The sequence below is a fragment of the Equus asinus genome, chromosome 9 (genome assembly GCF_041296235.1).
Source record: "Equus asinus isolate D_3611 breed Donkey chromosome 9, EquAss-T2T_v2, whole genome shotgun sequence".
Classification (NCBI taxonomy): domain Eukaryota; kingdom Metazoa; phylum Chordata; class Mammalia; order Perissodactyla; family Equidae; genus Equus; species Equus asinus.
In genome coordinates, this window is record NC_091798.1 from 3,576,617 (window position 1) to 3,593,953 (window position 17,337).

General features: G+C 39.3%; 1 protein-coding gene across 3 annotated transcripts in view; it reads left to right on the forward strand.

Annotated features, from left to right (window-relative positions):
- Positions 1-17,337, forward strand: part of EFCAB2 (EF-hand calcium binding domain 2) — a 118,566-nt gene that overhangs the window by 48,757 nt on the left and 52,472 nt on the right. Inside the window, exon 2 of one of the 3 annotated variants that reach the window (XM_044777493.2) lies at positions 6,511-6,595. The exons of 1 other annotated variant lie outside the window; for it this stretch is intronic. In XM_044777493.2, the coding sequence (XP_044633428.1) occupies positions 6,511-6,595 (85 nt within the window). The remainder of the gene's footprint in view (positions 1-6,510; positions 6,596-17,337) is intronic. One more of the 3 variants, XM_044777495.2, reaches the window with a different exon arrangement.

The window sequence follows — 17,337 nt, forward strand, 5'->3', positions numbered from 1 at the left end:
CAGTAAGCAATTGGCATATTTTTATTTTTAATTTTTCAATAACTTTTTTGTTTGTTTAAAACATACTATTTATTAGAATAAGAAACATTTACTTACATATATCTTCCCTATGAGTGTAAGAATTATAATATCTTGCCTTTCTTTTTTTATAACAGCCTTATTGAGATATAATTCACATACCTACAGTTCACTCTTTTGAAGTGTACAATTCAGTCGTTTTTAGTATATTCACAGATATATGCAGCCATCACTATTGTAAATTTTAGAACAATTTTATTAGAATGATTCTTTATCTTTTAACTTTCTTTTCATTCTTAGAATTTTTTAAAATAATTTTAACCATTTTTGAGCGTACAATTCAGTGACATTAAGTACAGTAAGTGCAATCATACAATATTTGTCCTTCTGTATGTGGCTTATTTCCCTTAGCATAATGTGTGCAAGGTTGATCATGTTGTAGCATGTGTCAGAATTTCATTCCTATTTAAGGCTGAATAATATTCCACTGTGTGTATATTCCACATTTTGTTTATGCATCCATCGATGTATTGGCATTTGGGTTGTTTCCACCTTTCAGCTATTGTGAATAATGCTGCTGTGAACATTGATCTAGAAATATCTGCTTGAGTCCCTGTTTTAAATTCTCTTAGGTGAATACCTAGAAGTGGAATTACTGGGTTGTATGGTAATTCAATTTTTAATTTTTTTAGGAACTGCCATGATGTTTTCCACAGTGGCTCTACCATATTTCATTTCCACTAGCAATGCACAAGGGTTCCAGTTTTTTCACATCCTCACCAACACTTGTTTTTTTTCCATTTTTATAATAATATCCTAATGGGTGTGAGGTGATATCTCATTGTGGTTTGGATTTGCATTTCCCTAGTGACACTGAGTATCTTTTCATGTGCTTAGTAGCCATTTGTATAACTTCTTTCCAGAAATGTCTATTCAAGTCCTTTGCATATTTTTAAATTGGTTTTTTTGTTGTTGTTCAGTTCTAAGTGTTCTCTATATTCTGGATATTAATCCCTTATCAGATAAATGCTTTGCAAATATTTTCTCCCATTCTGTTGTTGTCTTTTCACTCTCTTGATGACATCCTTTGATTCACAAAAGTTTTAATTTTGATGATACCCAGTATATGTATTTTTTTGCTTGTTGCCTATGCTTTTGCTAACAGATCCAAGAAATCATTGCCAAATTTGGTGCCATAAAGATTTTTTTCCTATGTTTTCTTCTAAAAGTTTTATAGTTTTAGCTCTTTTATTTAGGTCTTTGATCATTTTGAGTTGATTTTTGTATATGGTGTGAGGCAAGGTTTCAACTTCATTCTTTTATATGTGGATATCCAGTTTTTCCCAGCATTATTTATTGAAAAGATTGTCTTTTCCCCATTCAGTTTTCTTGGTATCCTTGTCAAAAATCAACTGACCGTGTATGTGAGGGTTTATTTCTGTGCTTTCTCTTCTATTCCATCAGTCATTACTTCTGTCTTTATGCCAGTACAACAGTGTTTTGATTACTGTAGCTTTGTAGTAAGTTTTGAAGCCAGGAAATGTGAGTTCTTCAACTTTGCTCTCTTTCAAGATTGTTTTGGCTATTCTGGATCCTTTGAGATTCCATATGAATTTTAGGGTGGATCTCCTATTTCTGCAAAAAACACATTGGGAATCCTGATAATGATTGCATTGAATCTCTAGCTTGCTTTAGGTAGTGTATTAGTTTGCCAAGACTGCTGTAACAAAGTACCATAAACCACATGGCTTAAACAACAGGAATTTATTGTCTCATATTCTGGAGGCTGGAAGTTTGACATCAAAGTGTTGGCAGGATTGGTTCCTTCCTGAGGGCTGTGAAGGAGAATCTGTTCCATGCTCCTCTCCTAGCTTACGCTGAGTCGCTGGCCATTTGTGGTGTTCCTTGGCTTCCACTGCATCGCTCTGATCTCTGCATTCGTCTCCACGTGGTGTGTATCTGTCTTTCTGTCCAAATTTCCCCTTTTTATCAGGACACTAGTCATATAGGGTAAGGGGCCCAGCCTACTCCAGTATGATCCCGTCTTAACCTATTAATTACAACTGCAAAGATCCTATTCCAAATAAGGTCACATTCTGAGGTTAGGACTTCAACATATGGATTTGGGAGGAGGCACAACTCAAACTATGGTAGCTAGTACTGTCATTCTAACAAAATTAAGTCTTCCAGTCCATGAATATGGGACATCTTTCCACTTATTTGTGTCCTCTTTAATTTTTTTAAATTTTTTTCAGCAATGTTTTGTAGTTTTTAGTTCACAGGTTTTTTGCCTCATTGGTTAAGTTTATTCCTAAGTGTTTTATTCTTCTTGATGCTATCATAAATGGATTTTTTTTAATTTCCTTTTCAGACTTTTCATTGTTATTGTATAGCAATGCAATTTTTCTGATTTTTTTGTGTTGATTTTGTATCCTGTAGCTTTGCTGAATTTGTTTATTAGCTCTAACAGGTTTTTTGTGGAATGTTATGGTTTTCTACACATATGATGTCATCTGTGAACAGAGATTATTTTACTTCTTCCTTTCCTATTTGGATGTATTTAACCTCTTTTTCTTGCCCACATCCTCTGGCTAGACCATTGAGTACTAGGTTGAATAGAAGTGGCAAAAGAAGTCATCCTTGTCTTGTTCCTGATCTTAAGGGAAAAGCTTTGTCTTTCACTATTGAATATGATGTTAGCTGTGGGTTTTTCAAATATGGACCTTATCATGTTGAGGAAGTTTCCTTCTATTCCTAATTTTCTGAATATTATTATCATGAAAGGGCGTTGGATTTTGTCAAATACTTTTTCTACATCAGTTGTGATACCCTGGTGTTTTTTTCCCTTTATTCTGTTAATATGGTGTATAACTTTGATTTTTGTATGTTGAACCAATCTTGAATTCCTGGAATAGATCCCACTTGGTCATGATGTGTAATCATTGTAATATGTTACTGAATGTTAACCAATATATTTTGCGGTCTCTCATTTTGTTATACTACCTTAATTCTTCTCTTGCCAATTTCTTACTGAACAGATAATTCTCTTGTTATACAGATTGTTCTATAACATAAAAAAATAAGCACCGTCTAGTTTCATTATATGACAGAAATAACAATAACTCTGATAATAATCTCCAACAAAACATCAAAGAGGGACATTACGGATTGTCCCTATCCATATGAGATATGGATTATCTCATATCCAATCGTTAACTATTTAGTAAGAATTTATCGAGTTTTTAGTATGTTTCAGGCACTGTCAAAGTTATTCTCAAGGTGTTTGCAAGTACAGAAGGGGAGATAAATAAGTAAACTGCTTACTATAATACAGTTTGATATAAATTATGATAGAGACGTCCATGGATGTTCCATGATTACATAGGAGGGTACTTACCTCAAAAAGATGATGAGGGTATCTTTCAAAAGATCTGTTACTCTTAAACTGCCTTGAATGATGAGTAGGAGTTAGCCAGGAAAAAGGAGAGGAGTACTCCATACAGAAGGACTATCAGTCACAGTGACACTGAAAAAGCATAATAATTGGGAAACTACAAAGATTTCCAAGTTGGAGGATCTGTATAGGGTGAGTGTTGAGAAATGATATTTTTGAGATAGGTAGGAGCCCAGTTCATAGAGGGGTTTGTTTTGTAATGTTAAGAAATCTGAATTTTTTTAAGACCTTGAGAACCATTGAAGGATTTTAAAAACTGGAGTGTCACATGATCAAGTTTTCATTTTAGAAAGATTATCCAAGCAAAGTGTGGACTGTGTTTGGAAGGGTGGAATGGGAAGGGAATGAAAGGAGACCAGAGGCCCAAAGACAGGAAGTGACAATATTAATTCAGGCCAAAAATGATGAGGGTCTAAAATTAACAGTGACGATGGAAATAGAAGGAAAGAGACAGATTTGAGAAGTCTTTAATAAGTAGAATCAGAAGGTGTTGATGATCAAATAGAACTGTGAGGATGAGTTGTTGGAAACTGAATTAGTTGGGATGATAAATTTGGAGGAAGTGATCAGAGAATCAGTAGAATACAGCAATGAAAAAGAATAGTAGGCATATATCCTGAAGGAACGAAGCTTAATGGAGTAATGGTTTTTAACATGAGAGTGAAACAAGGAAGCTATCAGACAAATCTGGACTGTAGGACTCTTTCTAAGACATCACGTAGTGTTGTCCGTTCAAAAAGCTAATTTCATGGGGGGAGAGGAGGTTAGGGAAGGATGGAGGACTGTTTTAGTTTAAAAGAGACCAAAAAGTGTAAACACCAAATGTAGTACATAAACTTTGGTTAGCGTCAAGGTTGAAAACATAACTAGAAAAGACATTATGATCACATCTATGGTCACAGTTGGAGAAATTTGAATATTGATATTAGATGATCTAATTAGGTCAATTTTGTTAAGTTTTAAGGATGTCATAATTATATTTGGGTCATGTAAGAGAATGTCTTTATTTTTAGGAGATGCCTGCTGAACAATAGTTCAACAATAGGGATGAAGTTTCATAATGTCTGCAATTTACTTAGAGACAGAGACAGAGGGAGGAAGCAAAAAATGGTGATATTATTGGGGCCAGGTTAAGTTCACATTCTCTGCTTCAAACTGGGGTTTGCAGGTTCAGATCACAGCGTGAACCTAGCACCGCTCATCAGGCCACTGTGTGGCGGCGTCCCACATAAAACAGAGGAAGATCGGCACAGACGTTAGCTTAGGGCCAATCTTCCTCACACACACACTCCTTGATCTTGGGCCAGTTGCTTAATTTCACTGAGCTTCAATTTCTTTTTTTCTAAAAATAGGATTCTTACCCCTCTGGTTTCAATGTAGATACAGTACCCGACACAGAACCTGGTACATGGTGTTCATTCAGTAAGCTTTTGTTGAGTAAATGAATGGTAGTTATTAAATGCTATACATAAAAGGTTGTGTATGAAGAAAATTTGGAGGAAAATACAGCAAAATGATTATTGGTTCTATTAGGGTAAAGGGAATGTGAGTAGTTAAAATTTTTCCCATTTTCTACAATTTGATGGTATTATATTTATAATTAAAATAATTATCTAAACTCATCTTTACTTTCCCTTTCTGAGTGTCCTGTTTTACTTACTATTTGAAAAACAAATTTTGAGACTTGATTGCATTTTTTTCCTTTATTCTTCCACTCAGCCGAATACCTTGGACTCAACCTCACTCCCTTTCTTTCTCTCTACACCTAACATCAAACCTATCAGCAAAGGCTCTGCCCCTTAGAATACATGCAGACTCCTGTTGTTTCTCCCCACCCCACCACTGCCATCCAGTCTGAGACACCATCAGTCTCTCACCCAGAATACTGTGCAGCCTCCCAGCTGGGCTGTCTGCCTCCACCCTGGCCCTTTCCAGGTATTGCTAACATAACAACAGCCAAAGAGAATATAAGGCAGACCACATCCCTTCACTGCTTAGAATCTTCCAGTGGTTTCTCAGTTCCTTCAAAGTAAAAGACAACATGCTTCAAGCAGCTACAGAGGCCTTAGAGAATCCAATCTCCACCCCAAACACACCTTTCTGACCTTATTTCCTACGTTCTGCTGTTGCAGTTCTCTCTGCCTAAACCCTCTCTGCAGATATTCACCAGGCTGGCGCTGCCCTCCTTCAGGTCTGTGCAGGCATCACCGTGTCACTGAGGCAGACCTTCCCAGACCGCCATGGCTTCCCGTTCTCCCCACCCACACCCCCAGCACCTCCTCCTGTCCCTTCCGTGATCTATTTTTTCCAGCACCGTTTGACTTACCATATATTTTATCAGCATGTATAAGCTTATACATCTCCTCCGATAAAAACAGCTCCATAGAGGCAGAGATTTTTGTCTATTTCATTCCTTCCAATAACCTCAGCACCTAGAAGTGCATCTAGCTCAGAGTACGTACACAGTAAATACTTACTGAATAAATGACTTTAATTGTTTGATATAATTAGGTCTTAGTTTGAAAGCTCTTTGAGGGAGTGTCACACGGTACTTTTGTATGCCTCTGGCCACCGTCAGTCCCCCTCAAGCGCAGAGGCCCTTCCGCAGCAGCGGGCACACTAGTGAGCTGCAGTCAGCGTCTGTGGCACTGGATTCCCTCTGCCTCTCAGGCCCTGGCTCCACCCAAACTGCTTGGAGGGAAGGAGGCCCACGCTGGCAATGTTCTTGACCTTGATCTGGTGGTGGCTCCAGGCCTATATGCATATGTAAAAACTCATGGAGCTGTGTACTTCAGATTGGTGCACCTTTGGTACTATATTGGATGTGCATTATGCCCCAGTAAAAAAGGTAAGGAAAATGAGTCTGTTCCACTTTCGATATTGCCAGAGGAAGTTCAAATGCTGTCTGATACATTAAGGAGTTAGGAGAGAGTGCTGCATGTTCTTCCTTATTAAGAATTTCCAGCTGAGTTATTGAAATTTTTCTTTTGAATTAGAAATTGAAGTAAAATAATTTTTATTTACTTTGTCTTTTGCAGAGATAGCAGTAGCAGAATTTCACAAAAAAATCAAAGAGGCTTTTGAAGTTTTTGACCATGAGTCGAATAATACAGTGGATGTGAGGTTTGGAAATGTTTTCTTTGTTCTAATTCTAAATTACTGATATAACTCATAAAATAGAAGAGGGCTCTTTTCTTTTTATATTCCTTGGGTTTATTATGCTATTTAAAGTATTTCTTTTCCTGTGCCCCGTAAAAGGTCTTTGCTAACTATTGCCTCATATCAATACTATTTCTTCTTTTTTTTTTAAAGATTGGCACCTGAGCAAACAATTGTTGCCAATCTTTCTTTTTTCTTCTTCTCCCCAAAGGCCCCCAGTACATAGTTGTATATTCTAGTTGTGGGTCCTTCTAGTTATGGCATGTGGGACGCCACCTCAGCGTGGCCTGACTCACGGTGCCATGTCCGCGCCCAGGATCCAAACTGGCCAAACCCCAGGCTGCTGAAGCGGAGCGCCAAACTTAACCACTCAGCCATGGGGCCAGCCCCAAGTTTCTTAATCTTTGTAGTCTGGTGAAGCGAATATATCCACATTGCCTTTTCCAACCTATGACTGTAAATTCTGTGAGTGAGATGAACTCTACTGTAGCTTGAGTACTAGACACAGAGTTGGCACTCAGTAAGTATCTGTCGAGTGGATGAATAGAATTTGCCTTTAAAATAAATAGGTATGTATTGTCAAGCTGTGAATGGGATATTCAAAGAAAGATTAATAATGCTTAAACAGTGATACACTCCCCAAGTAAAATAACAAAAAAAGAACCAAAACAAAAGAACATAAAAAGATGAAAGAAAGACATGGATACTGGTAGATCTAGTATAGGAGACAAGGAATAGTTTGAGCCTGGAAAAAAAAAAAAGGCAAAAGGTAGAGGAGACTATACGAGTGTTGTTGAAGAACAAAAATGCAGCTGAGTAAATATAAAGACCTAATTGGCTTTGTTCAGTGATTCATTAGTTGGGCAGCATCCCTTGCAGCAAATAGGTAGGAGCGCCAAGGAGCTGTACAAAATGGAAGGTGTTTATAGGCAGAAAAAGAGGGTGGGACAAAGAAGTAGAAAGAGGGCTTATTTCAGGCAAGGTTACCTTCCCTGAGGAGAAGGGAGGGGTCTATGAGGCAGATCACCTCTCTAGCGTTGACCAGGAAATTCAAGACCAGTGGTTTAAAATTTCTCTCCTGGGAGCGGCTGAAACCGCAGTTTGGTTAACTATTAAGTCTTAGTGGGCCTTAGCACCAGGGACTCCATTTTGGGCCTGTTATTTCAGTATAATAGAAGTTGTGGGGTCCATGCCACGTACCTCAAAGAAAGGCAGTACAACCATTCTTCCAGGAGGCCAAGCTAATGAAAATTTGATGGGATCACAATCTCAAGACAAAGAACCTAGTACACAGAGGCCAGCAAAGCAGTGGGAAGTGATTTAAAAATGGTCCTGGGAAGGAGCTGTCGATGCTGTTACACCAGCACCATCACTTCCAGTGCCAGTCGAGGGACTGAGTGCTTTAAACCTGAGCTAAACTGGGTGAACAATATGGGGCTTTGTTTTATTTATTTATGACAAATTGTAACCATATGTATTCTTTAGTTTCTCACACCTGAAGGTACAAGATGTGATTGCAGGAAAGAAGGCTGATAAGTGCAATCAGTTTCATTAAGTAATACCTGAAGAAGTTTTTTGTTTTTTGGGTTTTTTTCATGAGGAAGATTAGCCCTGGGCTAACATCTGTTGCCAGTCTTCTTCTATTTTTTATGTGGGACACTGCCACAGCATGGCTTGATGAGCAGTGTGTAGGTCCACGCCTGGGATCTCAACCCCTGAACCCTGGGCCACTGAAGTAGAGCGCGTGAACTTAACCACTGTGCCACCAGGCCAGCCCTGAAGTTTTATTTTATACCTTGACTATGTTTATGGGCCTTCCTGCAGCAGATAAGGTGGAGAATGGAGCTGAGTCCCAGCAGTGCAACTGTAGTTGGCCTAGTGGGAGCCTTGGCTTAGCCACTGCCAAGGAAGTGTGAGCGTGCTGTGTGGGGCTGTAGCACTCTGCCGCCCCATGTGCCTCTGGCTGCAGCACATGCTTTGTGAACGGGACCCCATGGAGCACCACACCTTAGTGTGAGTGTCCTAGCAGAAAGTGACTGGGTGGGACTGTGGGGCTGGGAGAGGGTTCAGGAGGGGAAGGCAGCATGAGGCTCTTCCTGGAATCTGAATGACTAAACAACGTGTGAACTACCTCAGACCTCTCCCTGAAGCTGAAGGGCTCTCCCGGGCAGGGGAGAGGGATTGTTAGAGAAGTCAGGCAGGCAGAGGAAAGCCCGGGATAGCTTCCTGCGCGAGAAGGGGGCGGACAGTTACTCAAGCATGCTGTCTGACAAGCTCCCTGTGGAGGGGGCTGGGGGCTTCACGTAAGTTGCCTCGTTTTCGTCTTTTTATTTGTGTGGTCAGGGTTGGCATCTCCGGTTTTGGAGACAAGGAGAAGGCAGACAGTTTGCTCAAGGTCGCATCAGGGTCTTTCTAATTCCAGGACTTGCCTTTTGCTGTGCAGTGTCGCCCCTCCACCCTCCCTCCACCCCAGCCCTTCACGGGACGTCATGGCCTGCCTCCTGCCTTTAGGCCTCCTGACAGTAGCAGTGAAAAGAAAATCTCCTAAATCCTTTAGAGCAGTGAGGGCAGGCCTTTTTTTGGTTAAAGGGCTAATTCAGGAAACATAAACATGTTTATGAGATGTATCTTTTTCAAAATTAAAATAATTTTACTGAATCCCTGAGGGAAAGTGTATATTCTTACAACTTAAATTGTCTACTTTATTAAATAAAGAGGGTTACTAAGAAAATGGGCATTGTTTTTATCACTAAATTATTAATGCTAAGTTTATTTGAGTAGTAGTGACGTGGATGAATGCAGCTCTCTAATGTTTACTCCTTCCGTTGATTTGTATAGCATTTTAAAGTTTATGATGAGTGTTCTCATGCTCTGGGTATCTTTACCATCCCCTCTTTATCGGACGGAGAAGCAGAATGACTTGCCCAAGATCACACAGTGGGCAACAGAGAGGGAACTTGATTAGTCTCTTCTGTCTGGGGCAGCCATGCAGCAGCCCGGAGGAGGCTCTGGGGACGCAGTGATGAGCAAGGGCTGGTCCTGCCTCTCCTGGCCTCTGCAGGCTCTCTGTTTGTAAAACAGTTAATCCAGCTGGAATTTATTTTGGCATGTGATTAAAAGTGGAGGTCCAAACAGACGTTTTTCCCCAAAATTATTAAACTGTTGTCACTGAAAATAACCCATAACCAATCTATAAATGAAAATTTGGGAGAGTTTATTCTGAGCTAAAATCTGAGGACCATGGCCCGGGCCTTTCTTCCTGAAGGAAGAAAGGGCACCGAAGAAGTGGGGTGCATAGAGTGGTTATATACCCCCAAACAGGATGTTTCACATATGATTGAAATATCCCTTTTACAATAGTCATGAGACTGCTCTGTCGGCACAGCGATTGATGGAAACAGCACATAGGTCTGCTGTCTCGGTGGACACAGCAGGGTGGCAGATTTGTTGTCTTGAGCCGGGTGGTCACAGGTGAGCTGGGTGGTCAAAGGTGAGCACAGCAATCAGTTCCTAGCCTAAGGAAAGATGCTTATCCCTAAGGAAATGCAAATGGAGGGGGAAGTTGCACCTTTATCTTAAGGGCATTTGTTCTTGCCATAGTAAATGTTTAAAGCTGATATACAATGTGTGCTCAATGGCCACGGTCAAGCCCTTTTTGGAAAAAAACAAAGTCAGGTTGAATTAGGTTTATACCAAATGGCTTCCTCATATACTCCAATATATCCTATTGCTTGCCATTTCTATTTGTCACTGTTTATTGTATTTACTTCTTGAATTGTTAGACCTACTTTATAATATACTGCATTTTTGATAATTGGGTCTAATTTGGGCTATATAGTCTGATATATTGCTTTGCCTCTTAATCTTATACTAGGTCAACATATATTAATTGCTATCAGTTTAAAATATGCTTTAATATCTGATAGAACTAGTCTCTTTACTACTCCTCTTCTTAAACTTTTAAATTAAGAATTGAAAAAAATAGACGTGGAAAAAACCTAAGTGTCCATTGATGGAAGAATGCATAAAGAAGTTGTGGTGCATGATGAGGATTTTAGGATGGTTACTTTTAAAAACTGCAGATGAGAAGAGGCTCCAAGGAGTGGAATTTGCTTGCCCTTTGATGAGAGACGTTTGCATTTGTGAAGGAAGTCTCCATCTGTGGGGAGAGTCTCCCTCTCTGCACCAGGAGGAAAGTGGGATGGCCTTATCTCTGGAAACTCTTAAGGAGGAAGGCAAGGACTTAAGTTGTTTGCTGTCTGGCAACCTCATGTAACTGACCCCTCCCCAACATCCTCCTTTGTCTTTAGCTGAAGATAATATTTAAGCGGTGGCTTCTGCCATTTACTTAATCCGGTTTGATTCTTATCTAAAAGTTATAGGACCACCCAATAACCAGACCCTACTGGCACTGATACCATTTTAACAACTCTTTTTACATATTCTTTCCTTTGTCTCGTAAAGAGATAACTCACATACCTATGCCTTAAATTTAGCCCTACTCTCAACTCATGTTTGCAGCAGCAGCAGCTCCTCCTGCCCGTGGGTCCTGTCCCCATGCTATTCCACACTATTCTCTGAATAAAAGAGCACTACTGCCAGACCTTGAGAGTCCAAGAAATCTTTATTTCAACTCCTGGGCTCACCGCAACCCTGCATCAGTACATATATATACAACGGAATATCCTTCAGCCATAAAAATGAGGAAATCCCACCATTTACAACAACATGGATGACATTATTCTAAGTGAAATAAGTCAGACAAAGACGAATACTATATGATCTTACTTATATGTGGAATCTAAAAAAAAGCGAAAAACCAAAACTCATAGAAAAAGAGATCAGATGTCTGGTTACCAGAAGCAGAGGGTGGGGGGAGGGGGAATTTGAGGCAGGAGGTCAAAAGGCACAAACTTCCAGCTCTAAGGTAGATAAGTCCTGGGGATGCGATGCACAATGTGATGACTCTGGCAACACTGCCAGATGCTATATCGGAAACTGGTTAGGAGAGTGAATCCTAAGAGTTCTCATCACAAGGAGAATTTTTTTTTTCTTCTTTCTTTTCTTTTTATTATATCCATATGAGATGATGGATGTTAGCTGAACCTACTGTGGTAATCATTTCACAGTATATGTAAATCAAACCATCATGCTATACCCCTTAAACTCATACAGTGATGTATGTCAATTATTTCTCAGTAACACTGGAAAAAGAAAGAATTGAAGGCAGTGTTCTGTATAAAGAGTGGTGTAAAAGAGGGTCTGAATGGAGGGAGAGCTCCGGAGACACATACGATGGATGGCTCGGTTGGGCAAGGAGGAGCTGTTCCTGGAGAGGCGTCCAGGGCATCTGGCTCTTCCTTCTCCGATGTGCTTTCCTCCTCAGCAGGGATGTGGCGCCGTCTCCCTGGAGGGCAGACCTGGGCCCCCTTAGAGGTGAGTGCTGGCTACTCGCCCTTCCCCTGACCTTTGCTTTGCACGGCTTGAAAGGCTTAATTTGAGATTTTATCACACGAGATAGAGGTGGGTTGAGTGTTGTGACTGCCAGGCAGCCAGCAGGTTTTCATCACTCTGTAAAACACTGTGAAATGGGCCCCTGCCGCCTGCCCTGCCGAGGGGCAGCCCCGGGGTCTGGAATCAGACTTGCTGGGCTCCATCCCTCGCTTTGTGACTATGAGTAACTTAGTTATTCTCTCTGTGCCTCCGTGGTCACATTCGCCCCCTAGGATTGGTGTAAGTAGTTCTCCCGGTGGTTTGGAGACCCCTGTGTGTCCCAGGACCCTTTCAGGCGTTTGGGAGGTCAAAACTATTTCCATAATAAATCTAAGACAGTATTTGCTCTTTGCATGCTCATTTTTCCACAGGTGTATATAGGAGTTTTCAGAAGCAACGTGGCAAGTGCTACTGCAGCAGACTGAGCGCAGAGCCAGCTGTGAGGGTCCGGCTGTCTTCTGTTTAGCCAGACACTAAAGAGATCTGTCAACATGTGAAACAGTGCCATTCTTCTAATTAAATTTGTTTTTTATTTTAGAAAATATTTTTCATAAAAATTGTTATTTATGTAAACATATAATGGACTTTATTGTTACTTCTAAGTGAATTAAGAAATAAGTATTTTTTAAATTTGAGGTTTAATTTCTAATATGGTAAATATAAATAGATATAACTCACATAAACAAAAGCTCTTTGAGGGGGCTCAATAATTTTTAAGAGTGTGAAAGGGGTTCTAAGACCAAAAAGTTTGGGAACCACTGTTGTCAGTGGACATTTTTAAAGCTCTTAGAACAATATCATCTCAGAACAAATTAACTTGGGATTTAAAGCTTAGAATAACATTAGGTATTATTATTATTCCACTTTATATTTTTGAAGTAAATAATTTAGACTTGTTTTTCCTCTATTAAATCTGGATTAACAGTATTACATTATACATAACAAAACTCTCATAAGAACTTTTTATTTATTTCTGTGCATTCTATTTTGATCTTTTAAGTTCTGAAGCAGTTCATTTTCCTTGTTAAATAGTTTTTGAAAGTTGGCACCTTGAAAAACATTGAGGTAGGTTTTCAATATCATTAATTAGGGGCATTTTTATTTTGCCTCACACAAAACATAGAACATAACACATTTTGACTTATATACATTTTCCTGCTCTGTGTTCAGATTTCAATCAATAAGATTGATTGAAAACTAAGTTCTGAATAGATAATATACACACATGGGATAAAATTCTAAAGGTACAAAGAATATACAGTGACAGGTAAATCTGTTCACCTCTGACTCTGGCTGTCCAGTTCCCTTTTCTAAAGGCAAGATTTGTTTCTCTAGTTCTTCCAGAGGTCGTCCATGAAAATACAAGTGTGTGTGTATTTTTTATTGTGATAAATCTTTATAACATAAAATTTAATATCTTAACCATTTCTAAGTATTTATTTGCCTCAGTCGCATTAAGTACATGCATATCATGGCCATCCATTCCAGAACTCTTCATCTTCCTAAACTGAAACCCTGTACCGTTTAAACGATAACTCTCCATTCCTCCTCCCCCTGACTCCTGGCAACCACCGTTCTACTTTCTACCTCCCTGAGTTTGACTACTCTAGGTACCTCATATAAGTGGAATCATACAATATTTGTCCTTTTGGGTCTGGCTTATTTCACTTAGAATAATGTCTTCAAGGTTCATCCTGTTGTAGCATGGATCAGGATTTCATTCCTTTTTAAGGCTGAATAATATTCCATGGTGTGTGTGTATATACCACATTTTGTTTTTCCGTCCGTCTGTCCATGAGCATTTGGGTTGTGTCCACCTTTTGGCTATTTGAATAATGGTGCTGTGAACATTGATGTATAGATATCTGTTTAAGTCCCTGCTTTTAGTTCTTTTGGGTGTATACCCAGAAGTGGAATTGCTAGATGATGTGGTAGTTCTGTGTTTAATTTTTTGAGAAATCACTGTACTGTTTTCCACAGCAGCTGCACCGTTTTACATTATGACCAGCAAAGACGTGTTCCAATTTCTCCACATCCTTGCCAACACTTGTTATTTTCTATTTTTTTAAATACTCATCCTAATGGGTGTAACGTGGTTTAATTTGCATTACCCTAACGACTAATGGTGTTCAGCATATTTTCCTGTGCTTATTTGCCATTTGTATATCTTCTTTGGTGAAGTGTCTATTCATATCCTTTGCCCATTTTTTATTTTTAAAGATTGGCACCTGAGCTAACATCTGTTGCCAATCTTCTCTCTCTTTTTCCTTCTTCTTCCCCCCAAAGCCCCCCAGTACATAGTTGTATATTCTAGTTGTAGGTCCTTCTGGTTGTGCTATGTGGAATGCCACCTCAGCATGGCCTGATGAGTGGTGCCATGTCTGTGCCCAGGATCTGAACCGGCAAAACCCTGGGCCACTGAAGTGAAGCACGCGAACTCAACCACTCAGGCATGGGGCCGGCCCCTCATTTGCCCACTTTTTAATTGGATTGTTTATTTTTTTGATGTTGAGCTGTAGGATGTATGTGTATTTTTAACGTAAGTGAGAGACTCTATCAATCATTCTGCACTTTTGCTTTTTTCACTTATCAATACATCTTTGTGATAATTCTTTATTAGTACGTAAAGAGCTTCCTCATTTCATTTTGTGAATGAACCATAGTATATTGAATTAATCTCCCATCAATAGATATTTAGGTTATTTCCAGGATTTTGCTGTAATAGTCTATGTTGCAGAGAATATTTTAATATTCATGTTATTTTGCAAAAGTAAGAATTTTTCTCTAGAATAAATTCTTGGAAATAGGTGAAAGTGCATGAATATTTTTGGTAAGTATTGCTATCTTGACAATATATTCTCTCAATTATATGAACATGCCTGTTTCCCTACTTTCTCTTAAACAAAGTTTAATTATCAAACGTTAGGATTTTTGCCAATCTGATGTGTAAAAATAGAGTGTTAATTTTCTTTTTTTTTTTTAAAGATTGGCACTTGAGCTAACAACTGTTGCCAATCTTCTTTTCCTTTTTTTGTTTTTCTTTTCCTGCTTTTTTTTCCTCCCCAAATCCGCCCAGCACATAGTTGTGTATTTTTAGTTGTAAGTCCCTCTAGTTGTGGCATGTGGGACGCTGTCTCAACATGGCCTGATGAGCAGTGCCATGTCCGCGCCCAGGATCCGAACCAGCAAAACCCTGGGCTGCAGGAAGCGGAGTGCGCAAACTCAACCACTCGGCCACGGGGCTGGCCCCTGAGTGTTAATTTTCATTTCTCTAATTGTGGCTGTCTTTTTACATGTCTAAAAGTGATTTGTATTTCCTTCTGTTTGAACTGACAGTTCATGACCTTTCCCTATTTTTTCCATTGAATTATGTATCTTTTATGTATTAAAGATCTTAGCCTTAGTCTGTGAAATGTATGCCTTCTGTCTTTTTACTATTTTTACTTTCTGTCATTCAGACATTTAAAAAAAAATTAGTCAAATTACACACCTTCTGAGTATGGACTTAATTTTTGGAAACAAACAAAAGTGATTAGAGTAGTTCTAATAGAATAAATTTAAGTTACCCCAAATAAAGCTAGTTTGGTAAAAAATAAAGATCACATCCCACAAGGAATGCCTCTAAAGTAAAGAAGCTAATTTTTCCATGTAGCTGATAAATTTAATTTGAAAGTCACTCAAATCTCATTCACAAAAAAATCTACCTTTTGTAATCAGTGTTTCATTTTTGACCCTAACAGAATAAAAGGACACTCAAAGTCAGTGGCATCAGTTGCTGGCTCTCTCGTTGATTTTTTATGTGCCACCCTCTTTTCATTTTCCTTGTTTATTAAGTTGAAATAACAATACCTACACCACTTAAGCCACACAAGTATTAAGAGTATCAAATGAAAACATATGAACGAATTTTAAAAAGTATATAAGGTCAGATCAACATATATTTTTAAACACTCCATTTTAATCAATTCCAGAACAGATTGCTACTCAAGGATTTGGTGATCTAGGATGCTGTAGGGTCCAGCCCCAGAATGAAGGTGCTGGTCTTTCCCCTTTCCCTGACCACCCCTGTCTGTGCCGGTCCCAGGCTTCAGTGCCTCTGCGGAGTGACCTGATCGTTGGTGTTCCAGACTATTCCGTGCCTGCTTTGTGTTCACCTCACCTCCAGGGGATTCTCCCTCACATTTCCCTGTTGTCTCTAGTCTCCAGGCGAACGTTCGGCGCTGCAGCGGCCCAGGCGTCGTCTTGCTGGGCGGGGAGTCGCTCTCACCGCTTCCGCCCACTCAGCATGAGTCCCCAGGGCACGCCCAGCGTTCATCTGTTCACGGATCAGGAGACTTGAGTTTCTTAAGCAATTGGCAGGAACCTTGAGTGTATTCGGTCTTGTCTAAACTTCAGTAAAAGTTAGGCAAGAAGAACCTTTTTGTAATGGATTAGAGGTAACTCTTCCTAAGAGGACTTCAGGTGCCAGAAATGTTACATCTACTTCACATTTAATACTATTTTAAGGAGAAGTTCATACAACATTTTACAGTTCATCTGTATCAGGTAGTAAAAGTGTGAGTGCTGTGGAGAAATTGCACGCACAGGTTCCCCCAACAATGATTATCTGAGAAAGCTTGAAGCCACTCAGAGAGCTTTTGACGAACCACATAAGCAAATGGGTCTGCATTTGTGGATGGAAAAACAGAAAAGAGGCGTGGGATTGTTGGATCCACAGAGCCCGTGATAGGGCGCGATCCATAAAAACTGGAGTTTATTCATACAATGATAGTTCACACATATGAATGAAATAAATAATGAACTAAAGACTGTGTGTAACTTGGATAAATTTCAAAAACAATATGGAGTTTAAAAAATTACAAAAAAGCAAACTATGATACCACATATGTAACTTTTAAGCATACAAAATGATAGTGTTTATTGTTTATGATAAAAAGACATGCATGGGAACAATGAATGCTGTCCTCAGAACAGTGGCTGCCTCTGAAGACAAGGGAGAAGGGGTGGAGCGTGGGGCTTTAGCTGGTGCTGACGTGTTTCATTATTAGGAAAAAAGTCTGAAGCAAATGTGGCAAAATGTTAACATCTGTTAAATCTTGGTATTGAATATATGGCTATCTGTTACATTTTTTTCTATACTTTTCTCTGAAATCTTTCACAATTACACATAAAAACAAATATTTTTTAAAGAGTGGTTTATACCTTTTTTCACC